The 15418-nt window shown below is 39.5% G+C and overlaps 1 protein-coding gene across 1 annotated transcript; it reads right to left on the bottom strand.

The window, feature by feature from the left end:
* Positions 1-301: 301 nt before the first annotated feature.
* On the bottom strand, positions 302-15122 carry NUP35 (nucleoporin 35). The gene is made up of 9 exons (XM_055718088.1): positions 15005-15122; positions 14069-14239; positions 11967-12094; positions 10242-10302; positions 9510-9651; positions 9043-9112; positions 8826-8954; positions 8101-8268; positions 302-7743 (listed from the first exon to the last, which is right to left on the bottom strand). The coding sequence occupies exons 1-9, from the start codon at positions 15021-15023 to the stop codon at positions 7666-7668; spliced, it is 966 nt and encodes a 321-aa protein (XP_055574063.1). The 5' UTR covers positions 15024-15122; the 3' UTR covers positions 302-7665.
* Between the last annotated feature and the right edge of the window lie 296 nt (positions 15123-15418).

The following is a 15418-nucleotide window of genomic DNA, read 5'->3' as shown; positions in this document are numbered from 1 at the left end:
GCCTTCTTCCATTAGCCTGTGAGCTCCATAACAATTTACCCTGATTTTACTGAATTTTCTTTGATGACATTAGTATATTTGTTTGTATGAGGTTAATAATAAAATACACCCCAAATTCATTTAACACACTGTCAAGCTCACCAACTATTTAAGTACTGCCATGGTAAAGCTGGAGATTTCAACTTTAGGATTCCCACCAACTTCAAGAGACAAAAGTTTGAGAAAACATTCTTAGGATTAAAAACACTGGATATTAAACACAATATTGTAACACTTCAGAAAAGAACAATTAGACTTACAGTTGAAGTAAAATGATTTTTTTGGACCTTAGTGGCTTCAGAGAACAATTACAATATACTCTGTAACTGGCATTTCAAACGCAGTTAACAGTAAATCATCTGGTCAGCTATCAGACCTACCCAAAAATCAAAGTCTGTATACACTACTTGCAATAAATAAGTTTTGGGGTTTGGGTTTGTATTTGTATTTTTTAAAAAAATAACAGTTTTCCAGTCCTATTGACTAACTTTTGTGGTAGTGGTCCTCGGTTTTCAGTAATGTATCTTCAAGAATTCCTTCTTGCTGTCACACTGCATCTTCAAGGTTTTTTCTGGCTTTCATGTGTTATAAAAAAATAATGCATTTAAATTACATCTGCAAATTATTGCACAAGTTTACCCCGATACAGAGCACATATATATATATAAATCTAATTAGAGGAAAACCCCATTACCTTATGTTCAGTAACAATACTCAACCTGAGGCTAACAAGGTGACTGCCAGGTGTTATTTACACTGTAGCTCAAATTTCAGTAGGTTAAAATACTGGTGCAGCAATTCCTTGTAGAGCTTCGGTGTACCTTTCTCTTTATGAGCAATATAGCAGCTTTATGTCTGAACACCACCTAGCATGATCTCATGTCTTTCCGTTCTACAACAAAGATGGCACATCTTTCAGTGGAACCAACCTCTCCCAATTCACCCCACAATTTTTGAGGGAGGAGACAAAAATCTAACAGAACCCAACACAGACATGGTGGAATCAAATGCCTTACATGTAATTTTTTTCCAGCTCAAAGTTCACACAAGCTACATGTGCAGTGACTCCCAGTGCATCCTGCAGGAACTCAAGTCTCAGCAATTCCCGATGGTCAGAAAATGATACCAACAAAATCACTTACAGTTGTTAAAACATAATCCTTCACCCAGAAAATAAAGACCTTACACAGAATGCCAATCAAAAACATGTTAGGTAGAGAAAATACTGTGCACTTCTTTCACTACAAGCATTTACAGCATCACTAAGTCAGCCACATTTCATGCAATACCCACTTAACACAGTGGGGAGGTGGTAGTTTTTTCAGAAACAGAGGTGACAATTTCTATCGTGCTACTTTAATTGCACAAAAAAGGGGCAGAGGAAGAATACTGAGAAAATGCTACTACCTTTTCTTACCCTCTTCATGCTGTGATAGATCTGAAAGCAAATGACATATCTACATAACCTCTTCATGCAAGTGTTAAGGTTCAGAGGTCAGTGCACCATTGTTATAGTTGTGTGTCAAAGTTCAGTGTCTTAAACTTTCCAAATGCATCTGAAGTGGCAAAGATATCAGAACATAAGCTTCTAATACATGTTGTATTTTACAGTAGTTTGGTGATAAAGTATTTGTACAGCAGAAAACTTTCCCAATCGCTTTTTCGGACTACTCTTCATGCCTTACAGATTTCATTAGTTTTTGAATAAATAATTACACTTGACCTGGTCTTTGTCACATTATATATTCCATCAATAATACACTGAATATCTGGTATACACACATACCATTTCTCAGGGTTCATTATATACCCATCCAGAGTCAGATGCCACAAAGGTCTTCTAGAAGTGAAGCAGCTATATAGCTGTTCCTGCACCACACTTTGATATGCTATTACAGCTTTAATTCATCCAAATAAACTTGTTTTCACCTCCTGGGGCACAGAATGCCAGCTGCTGCCACTGTTAGCAGTAAGTTATATCATGTACTAGTGCCATAGTTGTAGTATCAGGAATTAGACTCTATTGTCCTATGGGTCCCTTCAAACTCTAGATAATCCATGATTCTGTGTCTTTCAGGACCTTTTCCAGCGATAAAAAAACATTTTAAAACTCAATTAGTAAGATGCTCAACAAGGACTAGATGGTCAAAAGCTGAAAAGACAGTCACTGCCACCATCTACTCCATTAAAATACTAATACTGCAGTTATTCATTGTATTATCTGTTAGGCTAGATGTGTCTTTAATAATTAAAAGTATGTTTTAGATTCTTAATTATGCAATTGTCTGCACAACATTGATTTTTAGAAAGATGTTTTAAGCCTTTAAGTGAAGAAATACATTCATCCTACCCCATTCCTACAATGTACCAGGAGGAAAGCTGTTTGATACCTCTTATTCTAAAGAGCCACCACATTTGCTAGAAACTGGAAAGCTGGCAAGTCTAAGTGCGTGCATAGGAATAACAATTAATGTCTTTTTTTTACAAGCTACCATTAGCAAGAACAAAACTCATAGCATTCAATATACATGCAAGCTCCATTGTTAATGCAGTCATCTGGAAAAATAATGTAATTAATATTAGACTGTTCTCTAGCTTGTATTTAAGGTTGACCTCTGTGCAATTTTTACTTTATGACCTTCAGTCTGCAAATGAAGATTTTCATACATTCACGAGCACAGTTCAATTACAAAGAAACTGTGGCACCTAAAAATCAATAGCCCATTACAGTATCCTATGATAGACAATTGTAAATGTATTTCATCTATTGAAATGTGATACTACATGCTATCATATTGCATGCTTGGAAAATACTGCAGACCTTCCACCAATTCCACTAAAGTCAGCAGCATGATCTTACCCACCCATGCAATCCTACACAGTAAACAAATCAAATTTCCTAACTTTGAAAGGAGAGCTAAGAGCACTCGGTGGGAAAGCCCAGCAAGTCAAAGTACTTGCCAGCCCAGAAAGCATGTTGTGCAAGAGAAGTTGGTTACTTTGCAGCAAAGAACTGAAATAAAGAGTAAATTTTGTTACCATTTTATGACTTTATGGAAGCAAGGTCTGAGGTCTGTTGCAGCCTGACTGCTGTGCATTTTCGAGCAGGAGACTGGAAACTGACACTGCTTGGATTAATAACATACATTATTAGTACATTACAAGATCTAAACAGCTTAATAAATTCATTTTACAGTGCTTTATGTCATGACAGCCAGTGTTGCAGCCATGATTCTTTCAAGCCCGATACATGTTTAGTTGCCAGGAGGAAACGGGAGTTTTGGCAAGAGAACTACCACCAGTTAGCATACTTGCACTTAAAAAAACTTGCCCAGTCTGGGTTCCAACTAAAATATTCAGCTGCACCACTTTCTCATAAACAATTCTGAACTATCTTCAGGTTTCAGAACAGTCTATTAATAACTGGATAATCCACGTGACCGAGCTATCATTTCCAAGATCTCCAAGCACATCCATTTGTCATGTTATCCTTGCTTCACATATTCAAGGCTACCTCCTTAATACCAGGAGATTGGAAAGATCCTCGAAAAAGAAAGCATTTTTTGGAACTTGATTTTGCAACAATGGACAAATTCTCACAGAACACACAGGGCTCCAAGGGCAGCTAAACAAGAAGCTAATTAGGTGGCTGACATACACAACAGAAAGGGGAAAACAGTATCATTGAAGAGTTCTCTATTTTTAATGTGGAAAATTCATTTCTTCCCTACAATGACAGATATGTTCAAACTGATTCCTGCCGTAAACTGTACCAAAATCTGATGTGATAAACAATTGAGCAAAATAAAACAATGACTGTTCAGAGCAATTCCTTACTTTCATGCTGTTTCTAATCAGTCTCCAACTTCAAACACAAGAGGACCATAATGAACAAAGAACACCACTTCATCTAGAGACCAGAATTTTTAGATTGCTTTAACTGCATCTGCTTACATCAACAATAACCTCTTTATTTAAGCTGGAAGTTTCACTTACAAAACTGAGTAACTTAAAAGAAGAATCAAGATAATGACATTATATAGGACATAAGAATTCACAGCTTCTCCGACATGCTCTTGATTTCAACATGAGTTTTACTTGCAGAAAGTTGAAAAGATAAATTTGTTGCTAGAAACACAATTGATGTATTACACAAAAACTTAAACTTGAGTCAAAAGATTCCTTAATAGAAGGCAAAAAAATTTACAAAGTTATTAATTATGAATTCATTTTTAAAGGTAACTACACCAGCTGAATTTTAATTTAGAAACACTAACAGAAGTGTGAAAGTCAGTACTGTCTGCACTTCGATGCTTAGAGAGACCGCATCAAAAGAACACCTTTTACTCTCGCCCAAACAATTAAAAAAGGCATTACCACAAAGCCATGAAATTGCCCAAGGACTGATGTTTTTACTAGAGATCTAGAATTTTTATTCTAGAGCCTTCTCACCTGCAGTCTGAAATTCAGTAAAGCAACTCCTGGTTACAAGTTGTTTGTAAGCCAGTTTATTTTGTTTTCATCACTTAACTGAACAGCTTACTATTTCTAAACATACTTAAGCAGTACCTTTTTGCAGACTCATCTGTGGTCTAGTCACCTACAGTCAAATTAAAGAAAACCCATGAGACTCATTTTTACACATGCACTCAGACTACTAGAAAGAAGAAAATTATGTTCATACAGAATGAATATTGCAGTATATTCTGCTAAAAAAATTTGGACAATTTGTCCATCTCAATTAAAATTAGTGAACACTGGTAAGATTTTAAATAAAGTTTAAGAACTATTTCATTGAAGCAGTATTTAGAAGTCTGACTTACTCCCTAATTAAGATATTTAGTAAACTCTGTCCTTTCTTCTTTTATTACAGAAACACTTCAACCATGAGACATTTGAGCACCGCTATTATCTCACAGTACTGTTTATGCACTTCCTAAATAGTTTAATTAAGATACCATATTCTATTCAGTTAAAACCTCTCATTAGAGTTCTGAAGATCTGCCACAGGGGGGAGGTAGATGCCTGCAACTTGAAATGAGAGGCAGACCTAAAGTACTCATAACATTTGATCTTCATGATAAGTTACTGTACATGGATTACCCAAACAAATACCAGTCATTTTGAAAGTTCTAGAAAACTAAAATTGAGGAGAGGTGGGAGGGGAAAAAGTACAATAAAAATAAATGCTATCTCCAAGTTATAAAATTCTCTACCAAAAAAATACCTGTTAAAACTGTAATGAAATTACCACTGAGACAATAGAACAAATCCTTCTAGAATTTAAAACCGTGCAGATCAATGTATTAAAAGAAGCAAATTAGATCCCTGAGTAATATACTTATGATGGAGGCAGATAACAGAAAAAAATTATTCATTAGTTTTATTTTAAACTAAGTCGTAATCCTATGGAAAATATATTCCAGAGTCTTACAACAAACCCCATACAACTGAAACCAAAACAGTTTCGTAAGTATGGTACACATCACTAGCTGAAGTCTGTAACTTTGGTTTTAATGTAAATCACATCTAGCTACAGCTAGAAGAGAATCCTTCCTTGTTGGAAAGCAGCAGGTACATAGTTAACAAACAGGAAAAATTGGATTTTTAAATGCAATGCTACCTAACAACAGTATCTAGCCTTGAAAAGGTTTACTATAATACCTTCCAAGTGTTTCAGAGATTCTTCACACATGTACTTCTCAATATCCTCCGCCCTTTCACACACAAATAACCCCCCCAAACAAAAACACCAAACCCACAACTCAGCACAGTTTTACATCTGGTACTTACCGATAAAACAGGTCCTAAACTACTGACTTAGCCTCCAACTCCTTCCTTATGTATTTAGCTTCAAACTTACTTGATACAAGTTAAATCTTATTCATCACTTCACTAAGCTAAATCCAATACACATCATTACAAGTCTGAAGTGCACCAGAAGTGTGCTTCGCAAAGCAACGACCAAAACAAGAATTTAGCTGAACTACCCATTTTCTTTCTGAAGCCATCTCCGTAACAAACATTTTTCACCAAGAAAAAGCCAGATGTTTTCTGAGAAAACACATTCAGATATTAATTAGGTTTAAGCAGCTCCCTGTGATCAAATGCAAATGGAAGAGCAGCAACCAATAATCCAAAAGCATCAGCCAGCAAATACAGTAAAATGCATCTCAAATATCTCCCAATCCACTTGTACATAGGTTACTGCTAAAGCATACAACGAAGCACCAACGTGCCCTGAGGTAGAAACCTTATTTCCCACTAAGTGCTTTGGGGATTTTACTCAGGACCCTCTCTAGCTTAATCCTGTAAACTGGGTGCCCATTAGTATCCGAGGGACATCCGAGTATCCTGGACTTATCTTTTCATTCTAATTTCATCAGAGAAGAGCAGCTGAAGAACTCCAAGACCACACTGCAGCATGAAGCAAAAGCATGGAAATGGGTATGTCTGAACATTCACCTGACCAGCACACTACTGAGCCAAACTAAAATACTGATGTTGACCCACACTAAACACAGCCACAAACTCAAAAAGTAGTAGTTGCACATAGTTTCCCAAGTACTGAAGAAAACTTGCTCTCTTCCCAGATGAAAGAGACCTTTATCTTCATTGAAGACTATGGGCTTACATAACACATATGATTACTGGAGAGGCTCACCTCCAAATGGAAGCTTCAGGATGCTGGAAGTTCAATTTTTTTGAAAAACACAATCATCATTCAGCCAATACCTTAAAGACAATTTCTTAGAAAAGTCTTGAAATGAAGGCAGCTCTGGCCACTACCACATTGCATTTTTCTATTCAGCTATTTCTACTCAACATTTTTATGTTAGAATGCTACAGTTTGTTACCTCTTAAGTGCACGTTGCTATGAAATACCCATGGAGAGATTTCTACATTAGCTAGTTTTAACACTAGTTGGTACTAAAGTAAAAATCAGCAGCACCTGCTCTGCTGATAACACTTTAATAAACATTAGGCAGCATCATACTTGGACTACTGCAAATAGTTTTTCCTAACAGAACTCATACTTGTTGAGAAAACCACCTAAGAAAACCTTAACTTGATTTAGCTTTATTAATAATACAAAGAGTTATAAGGTTGCTATGACATTCAAAACATGATGCCAGAGATTATAAACCAGCAATGAATCTTAATAAAAAAAAATTAAAGTCACATATGCTAAAAGCAGTCCTGTCCCTGGGAGCCAGCTGTGTATAGCGTTCTTCCAGCAGGTTGCCCATCACCTTTCCAGGAAAAAACACCCAATAAAATTAAAGGCATTAGTAAATAAAGCTGCCATTTTAAACATTTCCAACTTACTGGGAAGTAATTCAGAGAAAGTAATTACAGAGGAAAAGTCAGTGCTGCTATTTTTTCTACAATCATGCAATCAGAGCACAAATGGGGGAAAAGCACTTATTTACACTTACTCAGTTTTTCAAACCGTGTGTACATTGCCATCATTTAAAGTGCAAGCTACATGTCTGCTGAAATAACTGAAGGCAAAACAGGTGAGATGTAAGTTAAATTACTGCCACCAGTAGTTATACAACTAACCACAGATGCCAGTTGTATATTTCAAACCCTGACCAACTTTGTATTACTTCCTCTTGTGTATTACCAGCCGAACACATATTCCATTGCTTTAGATACAATACTTTCATCTTTCCTAGGAGTTTGTCTGTCAGAAACCACCTAGAAGGCGGGGGGGAAAGAGGAAGAGAGAAAATAAAAAGAAACAGTCAGCATATAATTAATTCTTCTTACAGGAACCAGGTTTTTTTTTTTTTTTTCATTAGTGGTACTGTATTTTGACATAGTATGCTCAAAAGATTTTCAAAACAAGCCCCTAACCTCTGGAAAAGTGACAAGTCAATTTTTTTTTCTTATTTTTTGAGAGACTGAACAGACCGAGTTTGTACTTGAACGCCATATTTAAGGAAATGATAGGAGAAAATAAAGGCTAAGGTCACACAACTTCATGTGTGTGCAGCCTCATACAACTGAAGGGAAAGAGCACAAAACCACATGCTTCTGTTCTCCTTAAAATACCTGATAGTCACTAGTGGAAGCTTTATATGCTGTTGCAAGAGGTCTCATTGTAGAAATCCTTGTGGTATTATTTGCAGGTTGTACTGGTGTGCTGACAGATTTTGAAGGTGGAGTGAAGACTGAAGACACTGGGGATGTAGAACTTCTTTCAAAGGTTTCCATCACACTCTTAAAAAGAGGGTTAACAATGTAAAAAAAAAAATACTAAACAGAGAAGACCACAGGTAAATCGCCTGTCAGTACAAAGCACACAAGTACATACCACCACCAAGCACTTTCCTCGCTGCAATCATTTATACATTGGATTACAGCATTGCAAAGTAGTGGAAACTTGTAATCTGCTCACTATATGTACTAATGTCAGCCAAAATCTGCCATCACACATATATCACAGCCCCTAAATCCCACAGATTCCAGTCTGGGCAACTCTTTAATTTCCATTGTCTCTTATGTTACAGTTTCACTTCATACCTTGTACATCAGCATAATTCTGTGCATTGGAACTTCCAACGAGCACAGGGATTTCCCACAGTGACCCTTCTCAGCAGGAAATTTTGACAAATACTTAAGAACTCATGTAAGGTATAATAGACTATACCTTTATAACTGAACTATCTATGCTTTGCAATTCAAAAAAGGAAAAATGTTAAAGAGGTCAGGGAAAATAAAGAGGCAGCCCAAAAGCAGAGTGCCTTATATTTAAATAAAAGCAGCTGTTAACTTACTTTATCTATACACGGTTTGACACCAATCATGATAGATTCACCAAAAATTCTTCCATCTTTGCTTAAGGCTTTCCGGGCTTGAAGCTTAGACTGGTATCGAATATGCATCCAGTTTCCTGTGTTGGACATCTGAAAGATCAAGTGAAAACTGTGACACTTATCCCTTTGAAGAATGAACCAGATAATTTGAGATCTATTTGCGAAAAGTAAGACATACCACATGCTTTAGTATGTTTCCATATTGAGCAAACTGTAGAAGAATATAGGAAGCTGATGCTTGAGGAAATCTGAAAAGACAGAAAGAATACTAAAAAAATTATGATGAGTAGTTTAAGAATTCTGGTGCTAAAAATAAAACCCTGTGAAGGGTTTTTAGAAATTCAAGAGACACCAGTGTGTTAATGCCTTTTCAGCAGCAGTGACTTGAGGAATATTTTATTCTAGGCATTTTTACTTCACCACACACCTTAATAGCAGAACAGTGCCTTTTTAACTTGAAAAAATTAACATGTAGCTTAAGTTAAGGTGCTTCACTACAATACATGCATTTGGAGGCTTTTAAGTACAATTGTGTGTCCTGCAGAACCTAGGAACACCAGACAACAGCAACGTCCAAGTACTTCTTTCCGTATGTTGCAAAGACTTCACCCATGTTTTTTTCCAATGTTTTGGGAATCAACTCACCCAAATACAGTTACCCATGTGTCATCAAGCTGATCTTCTGAAGTCAGGGAATCACCCTGAGTGTAAAAAGGATCTAGCTGAGCAGGAGATAGAGTAGTCTTCCTAGGCTGCCCAATACTTGCAGAACTGAACACACTTGAAGCTGTTAAATCAAAATGGCATTGTTTAACAAATTACTTTTGCCAGACAGATAATCTTGAGAGCCTATAGTGAAAGAACAAATTCAGTATCAGTCATTTCACTTGCATATGGAAGAGTCTGATGGAGATTTGCAGACACAGACTAACAGTAAGTCAATCCAAACTTCAGTCTGCAAACATGCTATTAAGTGTTATGACTAGCAACCTAGCTTTCTCCTTGACCTCTAAACAACAGCAACTTAATGCAGAAGCCAAAAGGAACAAGGCAGCAAAAGACAACAACCAGCAAGAAGCCATCGTTTCATACACAAGGTAGGAAACCTTATGAAGATGGAAGGCTGCTTCACTCAAGTACAACCACCTCTGTGCTCAGCTCAACAAGTTTTGAATAAGGAGTAAGCAAAGTTGATTGAAATTCAGTCTTAAAACGGAAAAATATTTCCTATTCACATCTATATACCTTTTGAAAAGCTAACAAATAAACACGCAACTCCTTTGCAAATTAGCAAGTTGATGTAGCTTGAACAGTGATGACTTTTGTGTAAAGGAAAGCAGTAAGAAAGTAGATTATACATTTTCAAAGGACATCTACCTGTTCCAGGAGTTGATGACATAGTTCCAACCAATGGGCTCTGTGTTAGAGAAAAGCTGGCCTGCATTAAAATACAGAAAGTAACAAATCATTCTTACAGGTACACTTCTTAGATCAGAAGAGATCATTTCCAGGTAACTTCAGGCAAGATTACTAACTGTTTGCCTTAAGTCACTCCTAACTTTCAAGAGTAAGAACAGATAGTTACATGTATATTTAATACATGATTATGAAGTTAGTTGACAATGTTTTTCCATTCTAGCACACAGCCTAGCAGATAGCCTGGACATCCAGTAGGGCTCAGCTATTACCTTCTGGAATTTCCAGCTGACTGCTAAGCCTTAGAAGAGAACACAGTTGACCTTCCTGATCAGAGGCTTAAATGCAGGTATCAGAGATAGTATAGGAATGTAGGGCAAGCTACAGAAGGGAAGCAACACAAGCAACAGAATTCAGGGTCTGTATAGTATTTTATCATCTAACAAGAGTTACCGGTATACAAGGCGGCAGCTTATTTAGGCTTAGGGCAAGCTTTAGGTAATAGGAACTGACAAAAACATTCCCTAACACCAATCACATACGCTTTGTAAAACAAAGTCACTTTGGGTATCAATACTCAGAAACTTTATAGCTTAACTTTTTCAAAACGGGCATCTCACTATTGCTGTAGTATATTAACTCACAACGTTCATGTCATCCTGATGGAAAGGATACCAGTATCCTAAGTTACCAGCATTTGATTTTCACTAAAGCACTTAGAACTAATGGGAGCATAACCCCGAGCTGTATCCCTCGTGACCAGACTTCCTTTCCCTCTCAACTACTTAGTGCACCTGCACTGAAGGAAAGTATACTTTGGGTTTTAGCTGCTAGCAGTTACTTTTTTAAAAACACAGAAGTATTTCAATATGAAAAAAAAAAACTTAGCATATTTTTAGCTTGAATCCTGTCATTTCTCGGACAAGATCAAACAAACTGCAGCACCAGTAGACCTAGCATTCTGATAGCTGCTCACTGTTTTGTTGTTTTGGGTTGATACCCACTCTTTCAAGACAGTATTGATTCTGTCCTTCACAGAGAACATGAACTTTCAAAATAAACTTTTCAGAAGGCGACACTCAATACAAAGACTGCTTATTCAGTGAAAGGCCTTCTCCTTGAATCAAAAGAATCATGTTCACTAAAAAAGAACCAACTTACACTAGACTGCTCAGCTGACATAAGTAGTGGAGCTTATTATTAGAGTGACCTTCTAGAAATGTTAAATGTTATTCTTTCAAAATTAACCCTACATCCATGGCCAAATTTTAATTAGATGTTTTACTCTGCACAAAATTCCTTCTATTTCAGTAAGTGCCTCTACTGCCCACTAAAAGAAAAGAGCACATTATTTGGACTCTTCCGGCAATCAACAGCCCAATAAATTTGCAAAGTGAAAAGCTGCAATAAGTCTGCATTTGTCATGTACAAAGCATAGCAGAGGTGCGATTTTCATTTTTCATTCTCTACAGTATTGAAAAAAAATCAGTAGCAATAGGAGATAGCTCCATGACTGCAGCTCTCATTTTGACTACATAGGAACATGCACACCAAACACCCTAAGGAACAGCAGCATATGACAACTCACCAGTCACTTTGTTACAGTTTATACACCCGAGTTAAAGAAATCACTGAAGCAGTAAGCTGCCTCATATCTGCTAACAGGCCAGTACCTAAGCCACTTACTGGTCTTCTTGAGGTTAGAGGTGTTGATCCAAGCCCAGGACTAGATAATTCATCATATATGCTTCTAACTGGTGGGGCACCGCTTTTATCTTTATGTGTAGGGACTACTGGTTGTGGGGGAGATCCTCCTGCAATTAAAAGGAACAAATGAAAAGCGTGACAGAACTTGCAATCTTACTCCACTGCTACTTGCTCTTGAAACTTCAACAGTAAATTCAGCCATGAAAGACTTGTTTCACTGGGCGTTTGCAAAACCATCTGGCCTACCAAACTGTTCAGGTTTTACTGTTCTACATAAGAATACCACATGCCAAACTGCCTCCTTACACAAGTTATCATCTAAAACTTAAACCTCTTATTAAAATAGTATATTCACTACTTACATGCACTTGTTCTCTTTATGAAATTCTGAGCATAGCTACATCTTCCTATTTTAGGGCAGGTTATTTTAAATGTTTCAGAGACTAACTCCCCTGTAGCTGAGATGCAAAAGCAAGGTTTTTAAGACTTGGGACATTCTACATGCTAAAGAACCATACCAAAATGCACACAGACATTGCACATGCTGTCACGTTCCCACTATCAAAATCCCTTACCTTCCCATGTAATTTCATATCAAATAAAATGTAAGCTCTTCAGAGCAGGGACTAGCTTGTGTTTAGTCAGGATCAAGTTAAGCCAGCTGCTCCCTCATTTTGTAAGCTTTGGGACTACCAGTATAACAGAGAATTAAACTGACTTTTGACATAAACTGACTTTTGACTTTGACAAGATCTTGACATATCTCTGCACACTTTGTGTGGGCTTACCCCAGAGTGAGGGGGACTAGTTTGACTTAACAGTTTTCACTTGCAAAACGTTTCAAAATTAGGCTTTTCCAAAGTACTTTTCAATACTAAATTCTGAGCTTCAAAACTTCAAAGTTCCTCTTTGAACTGTTTAACACATTCAAGAACTGTTACAGTATATTATATAAAGCACTCTCCCATCAAGGTTTGCAGTTTAAGTGATACACTCAATCACTCATTTCAGGAGACCTGTGATAGTATCCTGCTGGTTCCCCCTTTTCTAGAATTGAAACTCTGAGGCTGTAATAAACTCTTTTAAAAACAATTAGATGAAATTCACATGACTGTTTTCAATTTCATAAATATTTTCTTAAGAGGTTTGTATGTGGGGGAGACAGGAGGTGGGGTGGTGGTGGACAAGAGCAAGAAGCAGGAGACTAACAGACCACCAAACAGAATATCTCTAATTGGAAGGGACCCATAAGGATCCTCAAGTCCAATTCTGCTTGAAATTGAAAGAAATTAGTATCTAAAACTATCTGCAGTACTTTTATCCTCATTTTTTAAAAAAAATTACTAGTTTGCTAGCACTGTCAGATATTTAGATTACACCAAGTGATTTAATAGAAAGCCAAGATCACCCATGACATGAAATAAATTGAAGAAGTTGTTAATTACTCACACTTCTCAAGAGAGAAAAACAGACATACAATGCCATCATCTTAGAAACACAGGTAAAGACTTTTTCTAGTTGGAAAAAAAGATGAGCACCTACAGTCAGTAAAAGTCACTACTCCAGTCCAATTACAGCAGACATCAAGACTAAATACAACTACTAGGTACACATTAAGAGGTATTCCTTAGTTTTTCTCCATCCAGTTTTTAGAATTCTGACAATCTCCGAGTGACTTTTTAGAATTCATTGCAAAGAAATCAGCAGCTTGCAGAAGCTGCATTTAGTTTACCAGCAGAAATCCGTTTTAAACAAAGAGAAAACACTGATGGCTGCATATGCAACTGACATATAAAGAGCTACAGAAATTGATTTTATATTAGAAGATGTTCATGTTACCTTCCATGTAAAAGCAACTTTTCCTGGTATCACAACTGCTGCATTTAAAACTTTTATTAAACTTTAGTCTACTTAGCCAGATGCCACTGAATACACTTGTGTTCACTTATTCAAAGAGCTGGGTTAATTTATAGCAAGTTATAAAACTACAAGAATTCAAGTCTGCAACATTCAGGCAGAAGAGTAAGACAAACCCAACTTTTGCTTTTGGGACAACTTTTCAGCATTTAACAAATCCAGACCTGTAAGCAGAGGAGACCTCATTTCCATTACACCAACTGAAGGGCCGCTCAAAGCACGTGGCTGCGGAGTCACCGGCGCAGGTAAATCGCCCATCAGGAATCCAGGAAGAAACTGAGCGCTAGCTCCCGGCTTTGGAGATGTCGGGGAGCCAAGAGTCATCGGCTCAGTTCCTGTGTTAATGAAAACAAAATTTAAAACCCCGGAAGAAGCCAAGTGATTGCACCTTTTCCAGTGCTTCAATAGTGGCACTATTAGAGAAACATAAAACGATACACAGTGACACACAGTAAGCGAGTACGGCTGATCTAATAATTTATCTTGCAAGCAACCGAAGTTTATCACAAGCTTGAATTTTTTGCAACTAAAAGAACCACCACGCTTAGACTCTGTTCTTAAAATACACCAGTTACGGCTGGGTGTCTGGTTTTGCGGGCAGCTACGATGTTAGGGCTGTTTTCAGGGCGTTCCTCCTGTAAGAGCCATCACGCCCGGGCTAGGCCCCCTCCCCCGCCAGCCAGCCAGCTCCGCGCCACAGCCCGGCTCACGGCGGCCTCCCCGCGGCCGGCCCCGCCGCGCCCCCGAGCTGCCCCCGGGTCTCGGCGTGCCTCCGGCGCGGACGCGGCCCGGGCAGCATGGCGTAACCCCGTGCACCCGCCGCCGGGGCCCCTCACCCGCTCCAGCCGCCAGGCTGCCCCAGCGCGTCCCCCCGCCCGGGGCTGGGGGCCCGCCGCAGCCCCGACCCCCTCACTGGCCCACAGAGGCGCGGGCGGCGCCGAGAGGCAGAGCCCGGTACGCCCGGAGAGACGGCCGCGACCTGAAGCGCCCCACACCCGCACGCAGCGAGGCGAGGCGAGGCGAGGCGGCGCCCGGCAGAACCGAAGGAGGCACCGGCGGCAAGGCGGGCACAGTGGCAGGGAGGGCGCGGGCCCGCTCACCTGCGGGCGGCGCCTCCATGGCGAAAGCGGCCACGTCGGCCCGAGCGGCGGGAAAAAGCCGTGGCCGCTCCGCCGGGCGCTTTCAAACGGGACGGAACTTCCCCCCACCGTCACTTCCGCCCCGCCCGCCATCTTATCAGCGGCCGCGGCGCCGGGACGGGGCGTAACGTCACCGCGCCTCCGCTCCCAGGCCGCGGGGCGGGAGCTGTGGCCTCACAGGGGGCGCGGGCCCGGCCGCCGGCTGCACCCGCCAGCCCCGCTGGGGTGCCCGGCCCGCGCCCCCACCCCGCCTCATTCCTGCGGGTCACCAGCGGCCGTCGTTAACGCGCACACCCCGGTGGGAAAGAACCGGCGTGGCCTAGATGATTCCCCACAACTCGTGGACCCGCCCCGGCACAGCCTGCCCCCCCGGGA

Source organism: Falco cherrug, chromosome 8 (assembly GCF_023634085.1).
Source record: "Falco cherrug isolate bFalChe1 chromosome 8, bFalChe1.pri, whole genome shotgun sequence".
Taxonomy (NCBI): Eukaryota; Metazoa; Chordata; class Aves; order Falconiformes; family Falconidae; genus Falco; species Falco cherrug.
The sequence above is the reverse complement of the archived record's forward strand: the minus strand, read 5'-3'. Positions and strand labels throughout refer to the sequence as shown.

Coding starts and splice junctions, on each gene's coding strand:
- NUP35 (XM_055718088.1), bottom strand. Junction 10,303..11,966: donor CTCTAACCTCAAGAAGACCA/GTAAGTGGCTTA, acceptor ATTTTAATGCAG/GCCAGCTTTTCTCTAACACA. Junction 7,744..8,100: donor CTTCCACTAGTGACTATCAG/GTATTTTAAGGA, acceptor CCCGCCTTCTAG/GTGGTTTCTGACAGACAAAC.